The sequence below is a fragment of the Bufo bufo genome, chromosome 2 (genome assembly GCF_905171765.1).
Source record: "Bufo bufo chromosome 2, aBufBuf1.1, whole genome shotgun sequence".
Taxonomy (NCBI): Eukaryota; Metazoa; Chordata; class Amphibia; order Anura; family Bufonidae; genus Bufo; species Bufo bufo.
The window spans coordinates 466,556,750-466,578,691 of record NC_053390.1 but is presented as its reverse complement, the minus strand read 5'-3'; the positions used below and the strand labels follow the sequence as shown (position 1 = coordinate 466,578,691).

At 43.8% G+C, this 21,942-nt stretch overlaps 1 protein-coding gene across 1 annotated transcript in view; it reads right to left on the bottom strand.

The window, feature by feature from the left end:
• The window catches only part of LOC120990928 (calcium and integrin-binding family member 3-like), a 131,222-nt gene extending 109,961 nt beyond the window's left edge, over positions 1 to 21,261 (bottom strand). The window contains exons 1-3 of the mRNA XM_040419819.1: positions 21,225 to 21,261; positions 20,609 to 20,778; positions 19,956 to 19,990 (exon numbers count right to left, since the gene is read on the bottom strand). Of these exons, the coding sequence (XP_040275753.1) occupies positions 19,956 to 19,990; positions 20,609 to 20,778; positions 21,225 to 21,261 (242 nt within the window). The remainder of the gene's footprint in view (positions 1 to 19,955; positions 19,991 to 20,608; positions 20,779 to 21,224) is intronic.
• Positions 21,262 to 21,942: the final 681 nt, after the last annotated feature.

Sequence of the window (21,942 nt, the reverse complement as noted above, 5' to 3'; positions counted from 1 at the left end):
ATTACTTTACACAGTTTAGTGTCATCTGCGAAAATTGATACTTTACTATGCAAGCCTACAAGATCATTAATAAATATATTGAAGAGAATAGGGCCCAATACTGACCCCTGAGGTACCCCACTAGTGACAGTGACCCAATCTGAGTGTGTACCGTTAATAACCACCCTCTGTTTTCTATCATTGAGCCAGTTACTTACCCACATACAGACGTTTTCTCCCAGTCCGAGCAATCTCATTTTATATACTAACCTTTTATGTGGTACAGTGTCAAATGCTTTGGAGAAGTCCAGATATATGACATCTATTGATTCGCCGCTGTCAAGTCTAGAACTTACCTCCTCATAGAAACTGATTAAATTAGTTTGGCATGACCGATCCCTCACGAAGCCATGCTGATATGGCGTTATTTGCGTTGAGATGCTCTAGGATAGCATCTCTCAGAAAACCTTCAAACAGTTTACCCACAACAGATGTTAAACTTACCGGCCTATAGTTTCCAGGCTCTGTTTTTGGACCCTTTTTGAATATTGGCACCACATTTGCCATGCGCCAATCCTGTGGGACATTCCCTGTCAGTATAGAGTCCGCAAATATCAGAAATAAGGGTCTGGCTATGACATTACTTAATTCCCTTAGGATACGGGGGTGTATGCCATCCGGTCCTGGCGATTTGTCTATTTTAATCTTTTTAAGTCGCTGATGTACTTCTTCCTGGGTCAGACAGGACACTTTTAATGGGGAATTAATTTTTACATTCTGCATGTCATCTGACAGTTTATTTTCCTCAGTGAATACATTGGAGAAAAAAATATTTAACAGCTTTGCTTTCTCCTCGTCGCTCTCTGCGATTCCCCCCTCATTACTCTTTAAAGGGACGACACCTTCAGATTTATACTTTTTAACATTTATATAATTGAAGAACATTTTAGGGTTAGTTTTACTCTCTTTGGCAATTAATCTCTCGGTCTCTAGTTTGGCCGCTTTTATTTGTTTTTTACATGTTCTATTTTTTTCCTTATAGTTTTTTAGTGCTTCCGTGCTACCCTCCTGTTTTAGTGATTTATATGCTTTCTTTTTGTCATTTATTGCTTTCTTTACAGTTCTATTTATCCACATTGGTTTCTTTTTGTTCCTTAACCTTTTATTCCCATACGGTATGTACCTCTCACAATGAGATTTTAAGATGTTTTTAAAGATATCCCATTTTGTGGCTGTATTTTTATTTTTGAGGACTTTGTCCCAGTTAGTTAGGCCTATGGCCTCTCTTAGTTGGCTAAATTTAGCTTTTTTGAAGTTTGGTATTTTTGTTCCTCCCTGTAGAAACGCTCTTTTGAATGATAATTGGAAGGTTATTACTTTATGGTCACTATTTCCCAGGTGTCCACCAACCTGCACGTCTGTTGTTCTGTCAGGCCTATTGGTTAATACTAAGTCCAGTATGGCTGTCCCTCTAGTCGGGTCCTGAACCAATTGGGAGAGGTAATTGTCTTTGGTTATTGCCAAGAACCTGTTTCCCTTATGAGATATACAAGTTTCAGTTTCCCAGTCTATATCTAGGTAGTTGAAGTCCCCCATAATAACCACCTCATTATGATTTGCCGCCTGGTCTATCTCGTTTAGTAGTAGATTTTCTGTGGACTCTGGTATATTAGGTGGTTTATAGTAAACTCCTATTAGTAATTTATTGTTGTTTTTAGCTCCATGTATCTCTACCCACAGTGACTCCACATGTTCATGTCCCTCACTTATATATTCCCGGAGAGAGGGCTTTAGACAGGACTTTACATAAAGGCAAACCCCTCCCCCTCTCCGGTTTTGACGATCCTTTCTAAACAGACTGTAACCTTGTACATTAACTGTCCAGTCATAGCTATCATCCAGCCATGTCTCAGTTATTCCCACTATGTCATAGTCCTCCTCACTTGTGCGTGTAGCTGGCACAGATCGACCATGTCCTCTCCCTGCAACAGGAGCTCCACCAGCAGCACCACGACTGGGCCACGTCCCTTATTTGACACTCTCCTCATATTTTTCGAATTTAGGATCTTCCCCTAAATGGGTGTTTAATTAATAGTAGAATAGAACAACAGTATGTAAAGGGAGTATCTCACAGGGCCTGAACCAGTGTAGGCCTGAAGTAAATATATCTTTGCACAAAATGGCTGTATTTCAAATGGCTGTATTTCAAATTCCTGATTCAAACCCCTGTATGTAGAGGGGGTATCTCACAGGGCCTAAACCACTGTAGGCCTGAAGTGAATATATCTTTGCACAAAATGTCTGTATTTCAAATTGCTGTATTTCAAAAGCCTGATTCAAACCGCTGTATGTAGAGGGGGTATCTCACAGGGGCTGAACCACTGTAGGCCTGAAGTAAATATTTCTTTGCCCAAAATGGCTGTATTTTAAATGGCTGTATTTCAAATGTCTGATTTAAACCGCTGTATGTACAGGGAGTATCTCACAGGGCCTGAACCACTGTAGGCCTGAAGTAAATATATCTTTGCACAAAATGGCTGTATTTCAAATGGCTGTATTTCAAATCCCTGAATCAAACCCCTGTATGTAGAGGGAGTATCTCACACGGTCTGAACCACTGTAGGCCTGAAGTAAATATATCTTTGCACAAAATGGCTGTATTTCAAATGACTGTATATCAAATGGCTTTATTTCAAATGCCTGATTCAAACCCCTATATGTAGAGGGGGTATCTCACAGGGCCTGAACCACTGTAGGCCTGAAGTAAATATTTATTTGCCCAAAAAGGCTGTATTTCAAATGGCTGTATTTCAAATGCCTGATTCAAACCCTTGTATGTAGAGGGGGTATCTCACAGGGCCTGAACCAATGTAGGCCTGAAGTAAATATATCTTTGCACAAAATGGCTGTATTTCAAATGGCTGTATTTCAAATCCCTGAATCAAACCCCTGTATGTAGAGGGAGTATCTCACAGGGTCTGAACCTCTGTAGACCTGAAGTAAATATATCTTTGCACAAAATGGCTGTATTTAAAATGCCTGCTTGAAACCCCTGTATGTAGAGGGGGTATCTCACAGGGCCTTAACCACTGTAGGCTTGAAGTAAATATTTCTTTGCCCAAAATGGCTGTATTTCAAATGGCTGTATTTCAAATGCCTGATTCAAACCCCTGTATGTAGAGGGAGTATCTCACACGGTCTGAACCACTGTAGGCCTGTAGTAAATATATCTTTGCACAAAATGGCTGTATTTCAAATGCCTGATTCAAACCCCTGTATGTAGAGGGGGTATCTCACACGGTCTGAACCACTGATGGCCTTAAATAAATATATCTTTGCTCAAAATGTCTGTATTTCAAATGCCTGATTCAAACCCCTGTATGTAGAGGGGGTATCTCACAGGGCCTGAATCACTGTAGGCCTTAAGTAAATATTTCTTTGCCCAAAATGGCTGTATTTCAAATGGCTGCATTTCAAATGCCTGATTAAAACCCCTGTATGTAGAGGGGGTATCTCATAGGGCCTGAACCACTGTAGGCCTGAAGTAAATATATCTTTGCCCAAAATGGCTGTATTTCAAATGCCTGATTCAAACCCCTGTATGTGAGGGGGTATCTCACAGGGCCTGAACCACTGTAGGCCTGAAGTAAATATATCTTTGCCCAAAATGGCTGTATTCAAATGGCTGTATTTCAAATGCCTGATTCAAACCCCTGTATGTAGAGGGGTATCTTACAGGGCCTGAACCAGTGTAGGCCTGAAGTAAATATATCTTTGCACAAAATAGCTGTATTTCAAATGGCTGTATTTCAAATGGCTGTATTTCAAATGCCTGATTCAAACTCCTGTATGTAGAGGGGGTATCTCACAGGGCCTGAACCACTGTAGGCCTGAAGTAAATATTTCTTTGCCCAAAAATGGCTGTATTTCAAATTCCTGATTCAAACCCCTGTATGTAGAGGGGGTATCTCACAGGGCCTGAACCACTGTAGGCCTAAAGTAAATATTTCTTTGCTCAAAATGGCTGTATTTCAAATGGCTATATTTCAAATGCCTGATTAAAACCCCTGTATGTAGAGGGGGTATCTCACAGGGCCTGAAACAGTGTAGGCCTGAAGTAAATATATATTTGCACAAAATGGCTGCATTTCAAATGGCTATATTTCAAATGGCTGTATTTCAAATGCCTGATTCAAACCCCTGTATGTAGAGGGATGTATCTCACAGGGTCTGAACCACAGTAGGCCTGAAGTAAATATATCTTTGCCCAAAATGGCTGTATTTCAAATGCCTGATTCAATCCCCTGTATGTAGAGGGGGTATCCCACAGGGCCTGAACCAGTGTAGGCCTGAAGTAAATATATCTTTGCACAAAATGGCTGTATTTCAAATGGCTGTATTTCAAATGCCTGATTCAAACCCCTGTATGTAGAGGGGGTATCTCACAGGGCCTGAACCACTGTAGGCCTGAAGTAAATATATCTTTGCCCAAAATGGCTGTATTTCAAATGGCTGTATTTCAAATGCCTGATTCAAACCCCTGTATGTAGAGGGGGTATCTCATAGGGCCTGAACCACTGTAGGCCTGAAGTAAATATTTCTTTGCCCAAAAATGGCTGTATTTCAAATGCCTGATTCAAACCCCTGTATGTAGAGGGGGTATCTCACAGGGCCTGAACCACTGTAGGCCTGAAGTAAATATTTCTTTGCTCAAAATGGCTGTATTTCAAATGGCTGTATTTCAAATGCCTGATTAAAACCCCTGTATGTAGAGGGGGTATCTCACAGGGCCTGAAACAGTGTAGGCCTGAAGTAAATATATATTTGCACAAAATGGCTGCATTTCAAATGGCTATATTTCAAATGGCTGTATTTCAAATGCCTGATTCAAACCCCTGTATGTAGAGGGAGGTATCTCACAAGGCCTGAACCACTGTAGGCCTGAAGTAAATATATCTTTGCCCAAAATGGCTGTATTTCAAATGCCTGATTCAAACCCCTGTATGTAGAGGGGGTATCTCACAGGGTCTGAACCACTGTAGGCCTGAAGTAAATATATCTTTGCCCAAAATGGCTGTATTTCAAATGCCTGATTCAATCCCCTGTATGTAGAGGGGGTATCTCACAGGGCCTGAACCAGTGTAGGCCTGAAGTAAATATATCTTTGCACAAAATGGCTGTATTTCAAATGGCTGTATTTCAAATGGCTGTATTTCAAATGCCTCATTCAAACCCCTGTATGTAGAGGGGGTATCTCACAGGGCCTGAACCACTGTAGGCCTGAAGTAAATATTTCTTTGCCCAAAATGGCTGTATTTCAAATGGCTGTATTTCAAATGCCTGATTCAAACCCCTGTATGTAGAGGGGGTATCTCACAGGGCCTGAACCACTGTAGGCTTGAAGTAAATATTTCTTTGCCCAAAATGGCTGTATTTCAAATGCATGATTAAAACCCCTGTATGTAGAGGGGGTATCTCACAAGGCCTGAACCAATGTAGGCCTGAAGTAAATTTATCTTTTCACAAAATGGCTGTATTTCAAATGGCTGTATTTCAAATGCCTGATTAAAACCCCTGTATGTAGAGGGGGTATCTCACAGGGCCTGAAACAGTGTAGGCCTGAAGTAAATATATATTTGCACAAAATGGCTGCATTTCAAATGGCTATATTTCAAATGGCTGTATTTCAAATGCCTGATTCAAACCCCTGTATGTAGAGGGAGGTATCTCACAAGGCCTGAACCACTGTAGGCCTGAAGTAAATATATCTTTGCCCAAAATGGCTGTATTTCAAATGCCTGATTCAAACCCCTGTATGTAGAGGGGGTATCTCACAGGGTCTGAACCACTGTAGGCCTGAAGTAAATATATCTTTGCCCAAAATGGCTGTATTTCAAATGCCTGATTAAAACCCCTGTATGTAGAGGGGGTATCTCACAGGGCCTGAAACAGTGTAGGCCTGAAGTAAATATATATTTGCACAAAATGGCTGCATTTCAAATGGCTATATTTCAAATGGCTGTATTTCAAATGCCTGATTCAAACCCCTGTATGTAGAGGGAGGTATCTCACAAGGCCTGAACCACTGTAGGCCTGAAGTAAATATATCTTTGCCCAAAATGGCTGTATTTCAAATGCCTGATTCAAACCCCTGTATGTAGAGGGGGTATCTCACAGGGCCTGAACCAGTGTAGGCCTGAAGTAAATATATCTTTGCACAAAATGGCTGTATTTCAAATGGCTGTATTTCAAATGGCTGTATTTCAAATGCCTCATTCAAACCCCTGTATGTAGAGGGGGTATCTCACAGGGCCTGAACCACTGTAGGCCTGAAGTAAATATTTCTTTGCCCAAAATGGCTGTATTTCAAATGGCTGTATTTCAAATGCCTGATTCAAACCCCTGTATGTAGAGGGGGTATCTCACAGGGCCTGAACCACTGTAGGCTTGAAGTAAATATTTCTTTGCCCAAAATGGCTGTATTTCAAATGCATGATTAAAACCCCTGTATGTAGAGGGGGTATCTCACAAGGCCTGAACCAATGTAGGCCTGAAGTAAATTTATCTTTTCACAAAATGGCAGTATTTCAAATACCTGATTCAAACCCCTGTATGTAGAGGGGGTATCTCACAGGGCCTGAACCACTGTAGGCCTGAAGTAAATATATCTTTGCCCAAAATGGCTGTATTTCAAATGGCTGTATTTCAAATGCCTGATTCAAACCCCTGTATGTAGAGGGGGTATCTCATAGGGCCTGAACCACTGTAGGCCTGAAGTAAATATATCTTTGCACAAAATGGCTGTATTTCAAATGACTGTATTTCAAATGCCTGATTCAAACCCCCTGTATGTAGAGGGGGTATCTGACACGGCCTGAACCAGTGTAGGCCTGAATTCAATATTGGTGCACCAAATGGCGGTATTTAAAATCTCTGAATGTAACCCAAATGTATTAAGGGTGTATCTCACAATGACATCTGCATCAAAGGCTGCCAACTAAATTTTTTGTGCCCAAACGAGAGTTTGTTTAACAAGCCCAAAATGGCTGTATTTCAAATGCATGATTAAAACCCCTGTATGTAGAGGGGGTATCTCACAAGGCCTGAACCAATGTAGGCCTGAAGTAAATTTATCTTTTCACAAAATGGCTGTATTTCAAATGGCTGTATTTCAAATGTGGGGTATATATATATATAGTAGTGGGGTATATAGTAGGGGAGAGCAGTGGGGTATATATATATAGTAGGGGAGAGCAGTGGGGTATATAGTAGGGGGGTATATAGAGATGGTGCAGGGGGGTATAATGATACTTAGGGTTAAATGCGCGTTGTCCAGGGGTTGCTCGTTCGTCTAGGGATGATCCTCTCTGGCTGGGGCTCCGTTCAGCAGTGGGGGGGCGGCAAGGCTCTTCTTCCCCAGTGCTGGGTCCGTGGGATATTTATATCCCACGGCCCGCACTGCCGCACCGCCCACAGGGTGGCGCGCGCGCGCGAACGCACGCACACCACCATTGGAGACACGTGGGCCGGCTCAGTGAGATGATGTCACTGCGCCGGCCCGTGCGTCTCCTGAACGAGTGCATCGGGGCAGCGCTTTCATGCCAACAGGCGGGGGAAGCCTTTGATCTCCCGCCTGTGGCATTCAGCATTCCGGCCAGCGAGATGTTAATTTCGCTGCCGAAATGCACATAATAGAAGAAGGGGAGAAGCCTCCTCTCCTTCTATCATGTATAATTGTCTCCAGCGGCGCTGGTGACAATTATATCAAAGGGCTCAGATTCTGTGGAATCTGAGTCCTTTGAAGTTATCAGGATGACCGGAGTTTAGTCTGGTCATTCTGATACAATCAACCAGATTGCATCTGTGTGAATGCTTGGGGGACATTCACACCGATGCATCTGGTTTCAGATGTATGGAGGGGGGGGGGGATATCATATAATATATATCTATATACCGTATGTGTATGGATGCATGGGGCACATCCATACACATGTATACACCAACATAGGGGACAAATACACACACATCAGGGGGCATAAGGGGCCCAGTTATATACATGTATACATATCCTAATATGTATACACATGTATACAAGGGGCCACTGCCCTATACATATTATAAAGGGGGATTATAGAAATACATATACATATATATAGAAAAGGGGCCACAGTATATATGCTAAGGGGGCATATATTTCCCACAGGGGCCACCATGAGTCCCTGTGGGCACCCATGGGCAAACGCGCACAGATGCTGGGCACATCTGTGCACATCATCCCAGGATGCGGTAGTACATGTATGCATATATACCATACATGGCCGCACGTGATTGCATGCATGTATGGGTATATATGCATACGTCTCAACCCTTCCTCAACAGTGACCATGTGGATATAGATAATTTCCTAGAGATGATTCCCATTGATGCTATCACTAGACAACAAGCTAGAGTCCAATCTGAAAATAGTGTAGCTCAATGGAGCCAAGGATCTGATTAAAAGCCAGAAGGAAGATCCTATACTTGGTATCTTCTATAGACATATTGAGGATCCTAATAATAATCCTATATCGGAATATGATTATGGCCAAAAGGAAGATCTCCGAATACTTATGAATACCAAATCCAAATTTAGTATTCAAGGTGGGTTATTAACGAGAACCTCTAAAAACGGTATTCAACAATGGGTAGTTCCCACTACGTTTAGAGGTTTGATGTTACAGCATGCCCATGATGCGTCTACAGCTGGTCATCGTGGAGAAAAGATTACATATGAGTCATTACGTGATTATTCCTACTGGCCTCATATGTTAAAAGATGTACAAATTTACTGCCAAGGTTGTTTGGTGTGTGCTCAATTTCAACCTCAAGGTCCCACGCATCGTGCTCCACTTCAGAAGAAGGGGTTTTCATTACCTTGGTCCGATATCCAAATAGATTTTATTGGTCCTGTTACCCGGTCGTCTCGAGGGAATAAATTCATGTTGACAGTCACTTGTGTGTTTACCAAATGAGTAGAGTGTCTACTGGCCCGTAATAACACAGCAGAGACCTGTGCCTTTTTGTTGATTAACCATGTATTTTCCAGATTTGGGTTACCGTTAAAGATTGATTCAGACCGCGAATCACACTTTGTAAGTGAGGTAATGGCGAAGACGTGGAAGATCTTGGGTGTGAAGAGAAAATTACACATTGCCTATCGTCCAGCATCTAGCGGATCCGCTGAGCGCTATAACCAGTCTATTGTCAACATCCTTAAGAAATATGTTAAGGAGTCTGGTACATAAAGTTACCGTTAGTGCTTATGGCCATTAGAGCTACTCCAAGCACGGCTACCAAGATGTCGCCCTTCGAGCTGATGACGGGAAGAAGAATGATACTTCCACAACATCTGTTGCATCGCACGTCAGATCATAACCTGATCGATGCAGCCACGACATATCAGTATGTGGAGGACCTTCGTAAGTATCTTCAACATGCATTTGCTTTCGCGCAGAAGAACCTTGAGAAAGCCGCCGTAAATAACAAGACTTATTATGACTTGAAAACTACCAAAAAGGAATATGAGGTAGAGATAGAGTGTATCTCTATAACTTTGCCCAGGATTGGGTAAAAGAAAGAAAATTTCTCCCATCATGGAAAGGTCCGTATGATGTCATTGATAAAATATCACCTGTAGTTTACAAGGTGAAAATTGATTCGAAAAATGGGTTCATAGAGAAATGGGTCCATGTGAATCAATTGCGAGTATGTCATCCGAAATCCCAACTGAGAATCATAGAAGGCGATGCTGAATAAGAGAATGAATAAGGATTGCGTTAATCTGATTTCTCTCAGTTCACAGATGTTCCGATTTTGGTGTTTCCTTACCAAGTATTTTATATAACAAAGTTAGGAAACTGTAAGTGTAAATGGATAAGAATATGTATATTTATACTCTTAATTTCTTTTCACAGAAAAAGGAAGTAATTGGTGGAACCAGACGTGATTCCTGGCGACGATGATGACAACAAAGATACAGATATCGTGCGGATGGTGTTGATCCGAGATGTCCAATTCAAGACGGAACTAATCATCAACCAGAATCTACAGTCGTGTTTCAGATGTCCCAGGATTGTGAATGATGGCAAAGAAGATTTTACTTCAAGAATCTTTGCGAAGTTGGAGCCAAAGACATACATTGGATGAAAACTACAGGATATTTCATTTTAGCTTGGGAAAGGTACCAAATTGGTACATTGTGCATGGGAACAAAGTCACTGCAAAAAGGGCATGATTGGTGCCAAGTTTTGTTTTTTCTTACATGCTAAAACTATTGGACACAGGATCTCTGTGATGGTATACATTTGCAGGATATGACTTTATGATGCGACAAAAGACTCGGATAAAAAATTTGATGAACATGAAAATTCTTCCGACTTTCTCCCAGTTAGGTCTTAAGGGAATCCTTGACTAAAGTGGGAAGAAGGGGGGGGGGGGGGAATTTATCAGAACTTTTGAGTATAAAAAGAGTCTATCATATAAAGCCTATACAGGTATATGAATAGGAACATTAAGAACAGCTATTTATTTATTTATTTTATATGATTTTGTCTTATTCAAGAGCTTAATATAAGTTCAAACCCTGGTGAACTTAGAATCACTAACTCGAGATTAGATATGTGTAAAGACTTTTGTTTATAAAACTTAGGAGCTTTTGCATAGTCTGAGAAGAAATTTAGACGGGTCTAATAAAATGTATTTACCCAGATAAGACACTGGAGTAGTAATGTGCTGAGTGTTGGTGATTCTCAGTGAATAGAAAGAATATAATTTTATTATTCATTGTAAGGTATATTAATCCTCATATGTATGGATTTTAGGTTATATATGATATGTCATAAAATTGCGTGGGTTTTAATAATTAGATGTGTGACATATATATATATACATATATTTGTGGTCGTGGCAACCGAGTACGTACCTATCCTACCTGGGATACCCTACCCCTAAGCGGTCAGAGTTGTGCCGTAACCGCGTCGTGGAGGGACGCCTGAAAGAGGGCATCCCCTTTGAGAGTAACAGGAGAAAGGGGTGGGTGGGAGGGAGAACTCTGCACGTCGTACGCCTGTGGGAGGGTGCCGGCCGTTGAAGTAGGTGGCCAAGCCCCTCCCACAAATACAGGCCAATGAATCGGCCTTTACACTTGTGGTCGTGGCAACCGAGTACGTACCTATCCTACCTGGGATACCCTACCCCTAAGCGGTCAGAGTTGTGCCGTAACCGCGTCGTGGAGGGACGCCTGAAAGAGGGCAAAAAGACATACTGATAGGCAGAAGTAATTTATTACAAAGACGTTACAAAGCTAAAGTTTGAAAGGCTGCCGACATTTCAGTTTCGGGGTGAGGTATGTAACGGTTGAAACAAGACGAGTGCCAACGCCCCAGTTTCTGTATGACATGCGCAGGCACTCGGTTTTTGGAGGCCGCGGATGCAGCACCTATGCGGAATGAATGTCCCGAAATTGTGGCAGGGTCACCGCCCGTGCTGGCCACAAGTGACCTTACATGGGATATGAACTGGTGGGTGGTGAGCGGAACCACCCCGAAGGGTAACAATGGACTATTCGGTCCGGCCTCGGACAAGGCAGACCGTAACTGACGAAGCACCGTGACGGGACACCATTGGTGTGCTGTGGGAAAGAAGGATACCGGGACAGGGGGGCCCATCTGGGAGGTCTTGGACGTCTTGAGCAGTAATATGAACCCGTCGGAGTTCTGGACCAGCTGGCTGACCGTGAGGAACCTGCTACTGCCTGGCGAACAGGTGAACTCCCCAGGTCTTAGGAAGCCGTAAAAGGCTAGATAGATGGCGGATTTAAATACCAAGCTGGGCAAAACCCCGAAAGGATAACCGTCCAAGGCGTCGGACAGTTTGCGGAAAAGAGGGCCGGTGACCGCTTGCCTGCGTACTTAGCTTTGAGGCCCGCACTTGCTCAAACCCTTGAGAGCGGCTTTGACAGCATGTATGGTGAACACTGACGCTAGTTCGGGATGGCTAACAGAGAGGAAGTGTTGCACTCCCGCCAGGTACGACCTCACTGTACCGTGGGAGAGCCTGCGCACTGAGTGGCAGTAACCAATGAACGCCAGGATGTACTCTGGAAAAACTGGAGTCCCCTTGAGGACATTCCCCTCGAAACCTGCAGAACGTCTTCCACCCGGTGTTGTATGCCCTGGTTGTGTTAGGTGAGAGGGAACTGCGTATCAGAGCGTGAGCCGTCTCAAGGTGGTTGGTTACACTAGCATTAAGGACTCGTGAGGAGGGACGGTGGCGCCTGTCGCATCTGCCTCTGGCATGATCTGAAAGAAACGGGAGAAGTTAGCCCTCGACAAGGCGTCAGCAGCCCCGTTTTGCGCACCTGGCACATGTGCACTGAAAACATGAAAGTGGTGACGTAGGGAGAGCTGCACTAACCGTCTGAGGAAACACATGACTTGGCTAGACTTTGACAGTCCACTGTTAAGGATGTCTACCACGGCTGAGTTGTCAGTTACGAACAGAACAGACTGACGCGCCCAAAGACTGCCCCAAATGTGGGCGGCTACCACGATGGGGTATAGCTCGAACAGCGCCGAGGTTTGGAGGAACCCCGGGATTTGTCCCACCTCGGCAGGCCATTCGTCTGCAACCCAGTGGGTGCCAAAAATGGCGGCAAACCCTGAGCCCGCAGCTGCATCAGAAAAGACTGTAGGCGACCGACAAGACAGCTCGGGTACGAATAAGGACACCCCGTTCCACTGGCTCAGAAAATGGTCCCACATGTGGAGATCCGCTAGGGCTTGACTGTCTAGGCACACTGGGCTGTCCTGTTCCGGGGCGGAACTTAAAAGCGACAGTAGGCGGGATATGAACGCTCTGCCCTGCGGAATGATGCGCATGGCGAAGTTTAACATACCCAGTAGAGACTGAAGGTCAGCCTTAGTGACCACGGTTGTAACTGAAAACCTGTGGATGACTTCTCTAATCCTTGTTAACTTATCCGCGGGCAACCTAGCTAACATGTGCTGGGAGTCTAACTCGATGCCCAAAAAGGTGATGACTGTGGCCGGGCCTTCTACTTTCTTGGGGGAAACCGGAACACCTAACTGGGAAAAACACCTCAGCAACTTCCCCAGCCCTAGGGGAACTGCCCCTGGCCTCTCAATCAGCAGGAAGTCATCCAAGTAGTGGATGACAAACTCACAGAGGACCTTGTGAACCAAGACCCAGTGGAGGGCCTGAGCCAACTGATCGAAGAGCCAGGGGCTGCTCTTGGAACCGAAGGTGAGCTTGGTGGAGAAATAATACAGGCCTCTCCACTTGATGCCGTGCCACTGCCAGAGGGCTGGCATGATGGGAAGCAACTTGAAGGCATCCGATATGTCGGCTTTGGACAACATGGATCCTGGGCCTGTTTTCATGATGATGGCGATAGCCTGATCGATCGAAGCATATCTCATGCCCACCTCCTCCGAAGGGATGAGGGAGTTAAGGCTGGGGACCTGGGAGCCGTGTGGGGCCGACAAGTCAATAATGAGTCTCTCCTTTTTGCTGAACTTGCCTGTGACTACCCCCACGGGACTGACTCTCCAGCGTTGAAAAGGGGGCATATCAAAGGGACCGATCAAGAATCCTTTGCTTAACTCGGCCTCTATTAATGCGTCTACCGAAGCGGGATTTCTTTCAGCTGACTGAAGGTTCCTGCACTCGTGTGTGAACTCTGGAGTCGTGATTAAGCCCGTATGGAAACCGTCGTGAAATCCTGACACCAGGAACTGTACAAACCCTGGATTGTGATGACCTTGCAAGTACTCTTGTAGACGGCTAACATTGACCACACTCATGTAATTTTTCACCGACTTTAATGAGCAAGCTACTCGGGGGTGGGCCCTAAAACAGTTGGTACAGATATGTAACAGACGGCATTGCCCGAAATTGCAAGACGCATAATTAAAATTGTTACATATCTGTGCCCTCCCTAGCTGAACGATGGGTCGGCCCAGCTTGTCTACTGAGTTGGGGGGTCTGAAGACGTTGAGTGGACCAGCTGCAGAGCTGGAGGGGTAGGACGCCGTGCTGACGGCGGACTTATCGCACCACTCGACAGAATGAAAGATAGACTGGCAGGCGGAACAGGAGGGAGCTTTCAGGCCTGCAAAGTGTCTGCAGAAAAGCTCAGTATCCAGGTTGGACCAGTCAGTAACGTGTTGGAATTGGGAGAGAGCCGCTGCCGCCTTAGCTGAAAATGAACAGTGGTAGTCATAGAATGCGTTCCCTCCATACCTGTGACCCAATTCTGTGACCCTAAAGAGATACAGGTCTAGTTCCTCCCTCCTGTCCGGCCTGGCAGTGCAAATAACATCCCTGAAAAGGCTAAACGCCATGACGAATTCCGGAATGGACAATTTGCGGTTGAGCCGGTGGTCGCGGCTTCTCAGTACCACTGACACTTCCCCGCAAGCTATGACCTTATTGTCAGATAGGTCCCTGGAGGCTATCAGAAGTGTGATTGACTTGGAGTTACATTGTGTTGTTTAAGTGTTCCCTTTATTTTTTTGAGCAGTGTATATATCTATATATATTCAACGGTGCTGCCCCCTGGCATAGGGGGAGGCTTTATCAGACACAGCCTCCCCCCTTCTTATGTGGGAACGTGCCACGTGGGGGGCCCACCGCTCCCTGATGGGGTGCCCAGTGCGGGGGTGCCCCCCTACTCCATGAGGGGCCGACCCACCGCCGGCTGGGCGCCTCCACCGCGTGGGGAAACGGTGCCGCCCCCTGGCAAACTGAGATAACGGGGCCTGTGCCGCTTGTCCCTAAACTCCCGGCATGATGGGCGGAGCTACGCGATGCCGCCCCGCCCCTCGGTAGGGGGCTCGTCACAGGGGTGCCTCCCCTAGCTAGGGGGCCGGCCCACAGCTGACTACGCAGCCCACCACGTGAGGGAGCGGGGTAGCATAGGCTGTGGTTATGGGTGGAAGCGGACGGAAGCGGCCGGGGAGGCGGGCGGAGGGGGGGGGCCTCTCGTGACCGCTGGCCACGCCCCCCGCCGGAGAGAAATGACGTGCTCGGACCTGGGCGGCGGAGGAGGGGAGTGCCGGATCCGTGGGCTCCATCCCCCCCGCCGGCGGCTGAAGGGGTACCGCCGCTGTGAACGGGCAGGAGGGGACCCTGGACTGTAGAGGCCCCGCTCCCTGCTGGCAACGCAGTGGCCCAGCGCATGGCGGCCCCTACTCACCAAAGGGCCGACCACCGCACGCATATCCACTCACCTTCTCTGTCGACAACGGACTGCCAGGTACGAGCGCACGCTTCCTGCGAAACTCTGCACGTCGTACGCCTGTGGGAGGGTGCCGGCCGTTGAAGTAGGTGGCCAAGCCCCTCCCACAAATACAGGCCAATGAATCGGCCTTTACACATGTACAATATATGTAAGAATTAAGGGGAATTTTTTTTCCATAGCTTCAAGGTGTAGGTTAGCGAATTACTTCAGTCTTAGGAAACCTGTTCTTGGGTTTGTAGACACAAATGTTCAAGAACAAACAATGGATTTACACAGAGACAATGGCTGAGTAACACTTATGGTGGTTCCCAAACAGACAGGGATAAACCATGAATAGGGTAGGACTTTGGATTGTGTAACTAGACTGGAAGTTAACAAAGTGTATATATGAGTGCTGGGTCAAAGTCAACAGTTCATTGTTTCCCTGTTAAAAATTCCAAATCCTGTTTTTAAAATCAGTTAATAAGTAAAATCCAAATTAATTCCAAAATGTATACGTGGACCTCTGGTGCCATCTGGTGGTAGAATAGAATTAAGGAAGTTATTGCAAAATCCCTTGGGGAGGTCTTAATAGTTATAAAATGATGTCACTAGTTGTTGATTAAACTAGACCAGTCCCATTTTAGATAGGATAAAAAGATGGTATGGGCTGACAGAGAGAGAGCATCAGATTAGATCATCAGGAAGCAGATCATCATCATCAATATCCTCATCATCTTCTTGAATCAGCTTGGGATGGTCATCTTGAAGAAGACATCTTAATCCATCAGATTCAGCCCTGACCACCTTTTCAGCCATTGGAGGTAGCCATCTTAGAACCATTGAAACTGATTTCTGCTAGCTGACATTTTTGGTATAGTATAACCTTACCTATATTTTATAGGATAATTAATTAATATAATACACTGCTCAAAAAAATAAAGGGAACACAAAAATAACACAACCCTGAATTAATTAAATATTTTTCTGAAATACTTTGTTCTTTACATAGTTGAATGTGCTGACAACAAAATCACACAAAAAAAAAATGGAAATCACATTTTTTAACCTATGGAGGTCTGGATTTGGAGTCACACTCAAAATTTAAGTGGAAAAGCACACTACAGGCTGATCCAACTTTGATGTAATGTCCTTAAAACAAGTCAAAATGAGGCTCAGTAGTGTGTGTGGCCTCCACGTGCCTGTATGACCTCCCTACAACGCCTGTGGATGCTCCTGATGAGGTGGCGGACGGTCTCCTGAGGGATCTCCTCCCAGACCTGGACTAAAGCATCTGCCAACTCCTGGACAGTCTGTGGATAGAGCGAGACATGATGTCCCAGATTTGCCCAATTGGATTCAGGTCTGGGGAACAGGCAGGCCAGTCCATAGCATCAATGCCTTCGTCTTGCAGGAACTGCTGACACACTCCAGCCACATGAGGTCTAGCATTGTCTTGCATTAGGAGGAACCCAGGGCCAACCGCACCGGCATATGGTCTCACAAGGGGTCTGAGGATCTCATCTCGGTACCTAATGGCAGTCAGGCTACCTCTGGCGAGCACATGGAGGGCTGTACGGCCCTCCAAAGAAATTCCACCCCACACAATTACTGACCCAATGCCAAACCGGTCATGCTGGAGGCTGTTGCAGGCAGCAGAACGTTCTCCACGGCATCTCCAGACTCTGTCACATCTGTCACATGTGCTCAGTGTGAACCCGCTTTCATCTGTGAAGAGCACAGGGCGCCAGTGGCGAATTTGCCAATCTTGGTGTTCTCTGGCAAATGCCAAACGTCCTGCACGGTGTTGGGCTGTAAGCACAACCCCCACCTGTGGACGTCGGGCCCTCATATCACCCTCATGGAGTCTGTTTCTGACCGTTTGAGCAGACACATGCACATTTGTGGCCTGCTGGAGGTCATTTTGCAGGGCTCTGGCAGTGCTCCTCCTGTTCCTCCTTGCACAAAGGCGGAGGTAGCGGTCCTGCTGCTGGGTTGTTGCCCTCCTACGGCCTCCTCCACGTCTCCTGATGTACTGGCCTGTCTCCTGGTAGCGCCTCCATGCTCTGGACACTATGCTAACAGACACAGCAAACCTTCTTGCCACAGCTCGCATTGATGTGCCATCCTGGATAAGCTGCACTACCTGAGCCACTTGTGTGGGTTGTAGACTCCGTCTCATGCTACCACTAGAGAGAAAGCACCGCCAGCATTCAAAAGTGACCAAAACATCAGCCAGGAAGCATAGGAACTGAGAAGTGGTCTGTGGTTACCACCTGCAGAACCACTCCTTTATTGGGGGTGTCTTGCTAATTGCCTATAATTTCCACCTGTTGTCTATCCCATTTGCACAACAGCATGTGAAATTGATTGTCACTCAGTGTTGCTTCCTAAGTGGACAGTTTGATTTCACAGAAGTGTGATTGACTTGGAGTTACATTGTGTTGTTTAAGTGTTCCCTTTATTTTTTTGAGCAGTGTATATATCTATATATATTCAATTAACCATACTTTATGTATAGTATCTGTTTTGGAATAAGATTGGGGTGTACCTGCAGCATCATCCTAAAACTTAATCCAATCCAGGGAGATTGAAAATATATTCTGGTAAAAACACGGTATCATCTCCAAGGAACTGAATTCAGTTCTAGACCGGTATGGTTGATTATGTATATATATCTGTATAGATAAAAGATAAACCAGATTTAGGTTTAATCAGACATTGGTCGGCTGAGAGAAATCAGGTATCAAATTGATTTAAAATATAATTGAGGGGTATTGTTATACTAAGGCATAGTAGTGAATATATATACAGTACTTTAGAATATTTTGACTTTTTTACTATTTTGCATATTATTGATTGTATTTCAATTGCCACCAATTTTTTTATATATTAGTTTGCACTATATTATTGTTATTTAATAAATATATATTTTGATACATCACCGCATTCTTTTTGTCGTCTAACTTAGCGCAGATCACGAGCTCGTTTTAGCTTGGTATTTATGATAATAGATTAGACTCTCCTTCATTACAGATTCTAATCTATTCACGTAAATAATATAGACAGCATAAATATTCCGACAAGTGGTTTAGAGAGAGGAAGCCCCACCCCCTGTCTCGAATCAACAGCCCATGAATGAAATCTTGGAGTGCCCATGTCTTGGCATTGCAAGCCCCAAACTAGTGAAGGACCAAGCCTGTCAGCAGTATATTCCTAGCAGGCTATAGTCCCGACACAAAAATAATTTTTTACTGCTTTAGAAATACAAATGTATTATAGAAGTGATTGAAATGCCGCCTATTAAAATCACCTTGTGAAAAAAAAGTTTAAAAAAGTTTTATAAAAAAAATACACCTTTTTCCATTGAATAAAAGCTGTTATGTACACCAAAGTCATCCCACGAAAATCAAGGACTTACACAGCTTTGTAGAAAGAAAAATAAAGTTATGGGTCTTGGGATACAGTGGTTCAAAAACATTTCCTTTTTTAAAAAGGTTTTTATTTGTGCAGAAGTAGTAAAACGTAAAAAGAAAAATGTATTTGATATCACCTCGTAAAGAGTTAATAAAAGTTAATTAATGATTAATTATGTGTACCCCAAAATGGCATCAAAAACTACAACTTGTCCTGCAAGAAACAAGCTCTCATTACGACTACGTTTTAGCTCTTGGAACTCGACAATGAAAAAAAGAAAAAATATTGCTTGGTCACTAAGGTCCAAAATGCATACAGGGGGAGGGGGTCAATACCAGATTTATACAGTATACTGCATTTAAATGTTCTATATTGGGGTTAAAATGAGAATATAATTTTACAGCTGCATTTTTTGCCTTTTTAATACATAAATGTAAACTGTATTGCCATACAAATGCATCATCAAAAAAAAAGTACAACATATGACAAAAAACAGTATCAGAAGTACTTTGATACACAAAATCACAGAGTTATTCTCAGATAATATGACCAAAACCAGATTTCTAAATTCTGGCTTGGTTCTGAAGCCTTAAAATAGATTAGTCCTAAAGAGATTAACTGACACTTTATTGTCTTTTTGAAAGTTAATAATACTAACAATGCAAGAAATGGACTGTAGGATTTTATGGTGCAAGTTTGAATAAAAAGTATGAATTAAGTAAACATTTGGGTCATAAATGCAACCTGCATACTGGCAATTGGAAGTAATAATTGACTTTTAATTTCTGTTTAATAGATTAAAAGCTCTGCTTTCCCCTGCTACATTAAATGGGCTTGTTCCATTACAACCACCTATTACATATCCACAGGATATGGTATAAGTGATTGATTGACAGGGTTCTGACCGCTAGGGCCCCCGCCGATCACTATGTTCCCCAGAATTAATGGACTGGCAGACATGCATACACGCTAAGGCTCCATTCAACTCTCGGGACCACTGGCAATAACTGAGTACAAGTACCAGGGGTATGGTCCCTGGTGCATGTCCCTGTTATTTTTTTTGTACAAACACATTAAAATCAATGGGTACATGTGCCGTCCATGGAAAATGCAGATAGCAAATGTCTGTGAAATTCTTTTAATGTGAACGAGGCCTAATACGCTATGTGATTGAAAAACTAAAAATGTTATAGCTCTTGGAAGGCGGGAAGTAAAAACTAAAACACAAAAATGAAAATGTATTCAATCTTTAAGGGGTTTAATAAATTTAATGACTTACCTTAGTATTTCTTTTCTTGTAAAGAACGTGCAGTCCTGAAAATAAATATTGTATAATGACTTATTAGACAGATTGACAAATCAGGCAAAATTTTATTAAAACAAGCTTGATCAACTTTGCAGGCTGAACTGGATATATGGGTGTCTTTTTTAAGCCTTATAAGCTATGTTACTCTGTTACTGAATTTTCAGTGTTCCAGCTTCCTGTAATGACAATAAAGTATTTGGGAAACCCTCGTATGTAATCTGAAATATTAAATTCACATATAGAGATTGTGGAGTAGGATTTGTTATTAAAAGGGTTTTCAGTATCTAAGGAATGTCTGATTTCTAGGAATCCCACTGAATCCAAGCACTGTCACCAGGGACGTAGCTAAAGGCTCATAGGCCCTGGTGCAAGAGTTCAGCCTGAGCTCCCCTTTCCCTTAGTGCTTTGTGGCAAGTGGCAGGGGTGCACCTCTCCTTGCTGCTGCCTGAGGCAAAGATTGTAATGGCATAATGGCACCCCCCATGTGAAATTCTTAACTGCCATATGGCTATTTACGTCGGCAGTCGGGACTTTAAAGATGAGCGGGGCTATGGTTGCAGGGTGCCTGCTGTTTCATACAGCAGGCACCCTTGGCTAACCCTAAAGATGCTGTGGTCAATCCTGACCATGGGCATCTGAATACTGAATACGCACGCGCTTCCAGGTTTGCTTTGGCTCTCCCCATCGGGGATCGGGGAGCCGGAGTGTGTTGTCAGCAGCCCGTCCTCCTGTGTGACAGGAGGCTGCTGCTTAGTAATTTCTATGGAGCCCTTGTCTGTAGCAGATGCATTGGAGTCTATGAGAAAAGCAATCCAATGATTCCCTAAAAACGTATTTTTTTCCAATTTTTTTTTCCCCCAGTATAAAAACGCAATAGAAAAATATACATGTGTGATATTGCTGGATTTCTACTGACCTGGAGAATGAAAGTAACTGGTCAGTTTTATGGTATAGGGAACACCGTAAAAACAAAACCCAAAAAACAGTTGTGCAATTGCGCTTCCCACAACATTGTATGCAACTGTAAATAGCGCCATTAGAAAGGGCATCTTGTCCCACAAAAAAACAAGCCATCATACAGCTATGTGAACAGAAAAATAAAAAAGTTATGGCTTTGGGATGGCTGGGAGAAAAAAAAACGAAAACACAGAAAATTGGCAGGTCATGAAAGGGTTAAAGACATACTTAGAAAACATTACATACAGCGCTACAAAACATACAGGGTAATACAGCGCCACATACCTCTTACATCCAGTGACGTCTCATCTGATGTCCCCATGCCAATACTGTGATCACTGTGCTCCCCAATACTATACTGCAGAAACAGTCCCCCTGAAAATACTAATACCACACAGATAGTGCCCCTTCAAAAATTATTGAGCCCTAAAAAAATAACTGCGTCCAGCAATTAGTGTCCCTGACCCTAATAGTATAAACATAATATTGGAAGAAGGATTCTGGAGACAAATAAAGGTCCTCTTTTCAGCTCTTCTTTATTGAATATTTCTTAAAACCGACATAGTCACTGTCCCCACGGCATGGTCGCTGACGCGTTTCGGGTGAGTACCCTTAGTCGTAGCACCATTCTGAATGTGACCCCACATTATAAAGGAATTGGAGTGCGCCTCTTCAGAAAATCCAAAGAGAAACCTCCGATCCCATAGGCTGCCACAACAGAAGCACACCTCTTCCCCAATTATTTGTACAATTGAAAACACACTGTGTGGATAGTCCTGGGGCAAATTAACCCCTATTCTCCATGCTGTTGGTTTCTATAGGAATAAACCGCACAGTGTGAATACATAATCCTTTCTATCTGTTAAAATAACATTATAAACAACCGGAATGGCCTGACAACTGCGGTAAATTGCAATCAGTTGTAAGCCGACAATAAAAGCACAACTGAGTATTGGAACAGAAATAAGCATATATAAAAATCACATTGTTGCAGCGATAAATG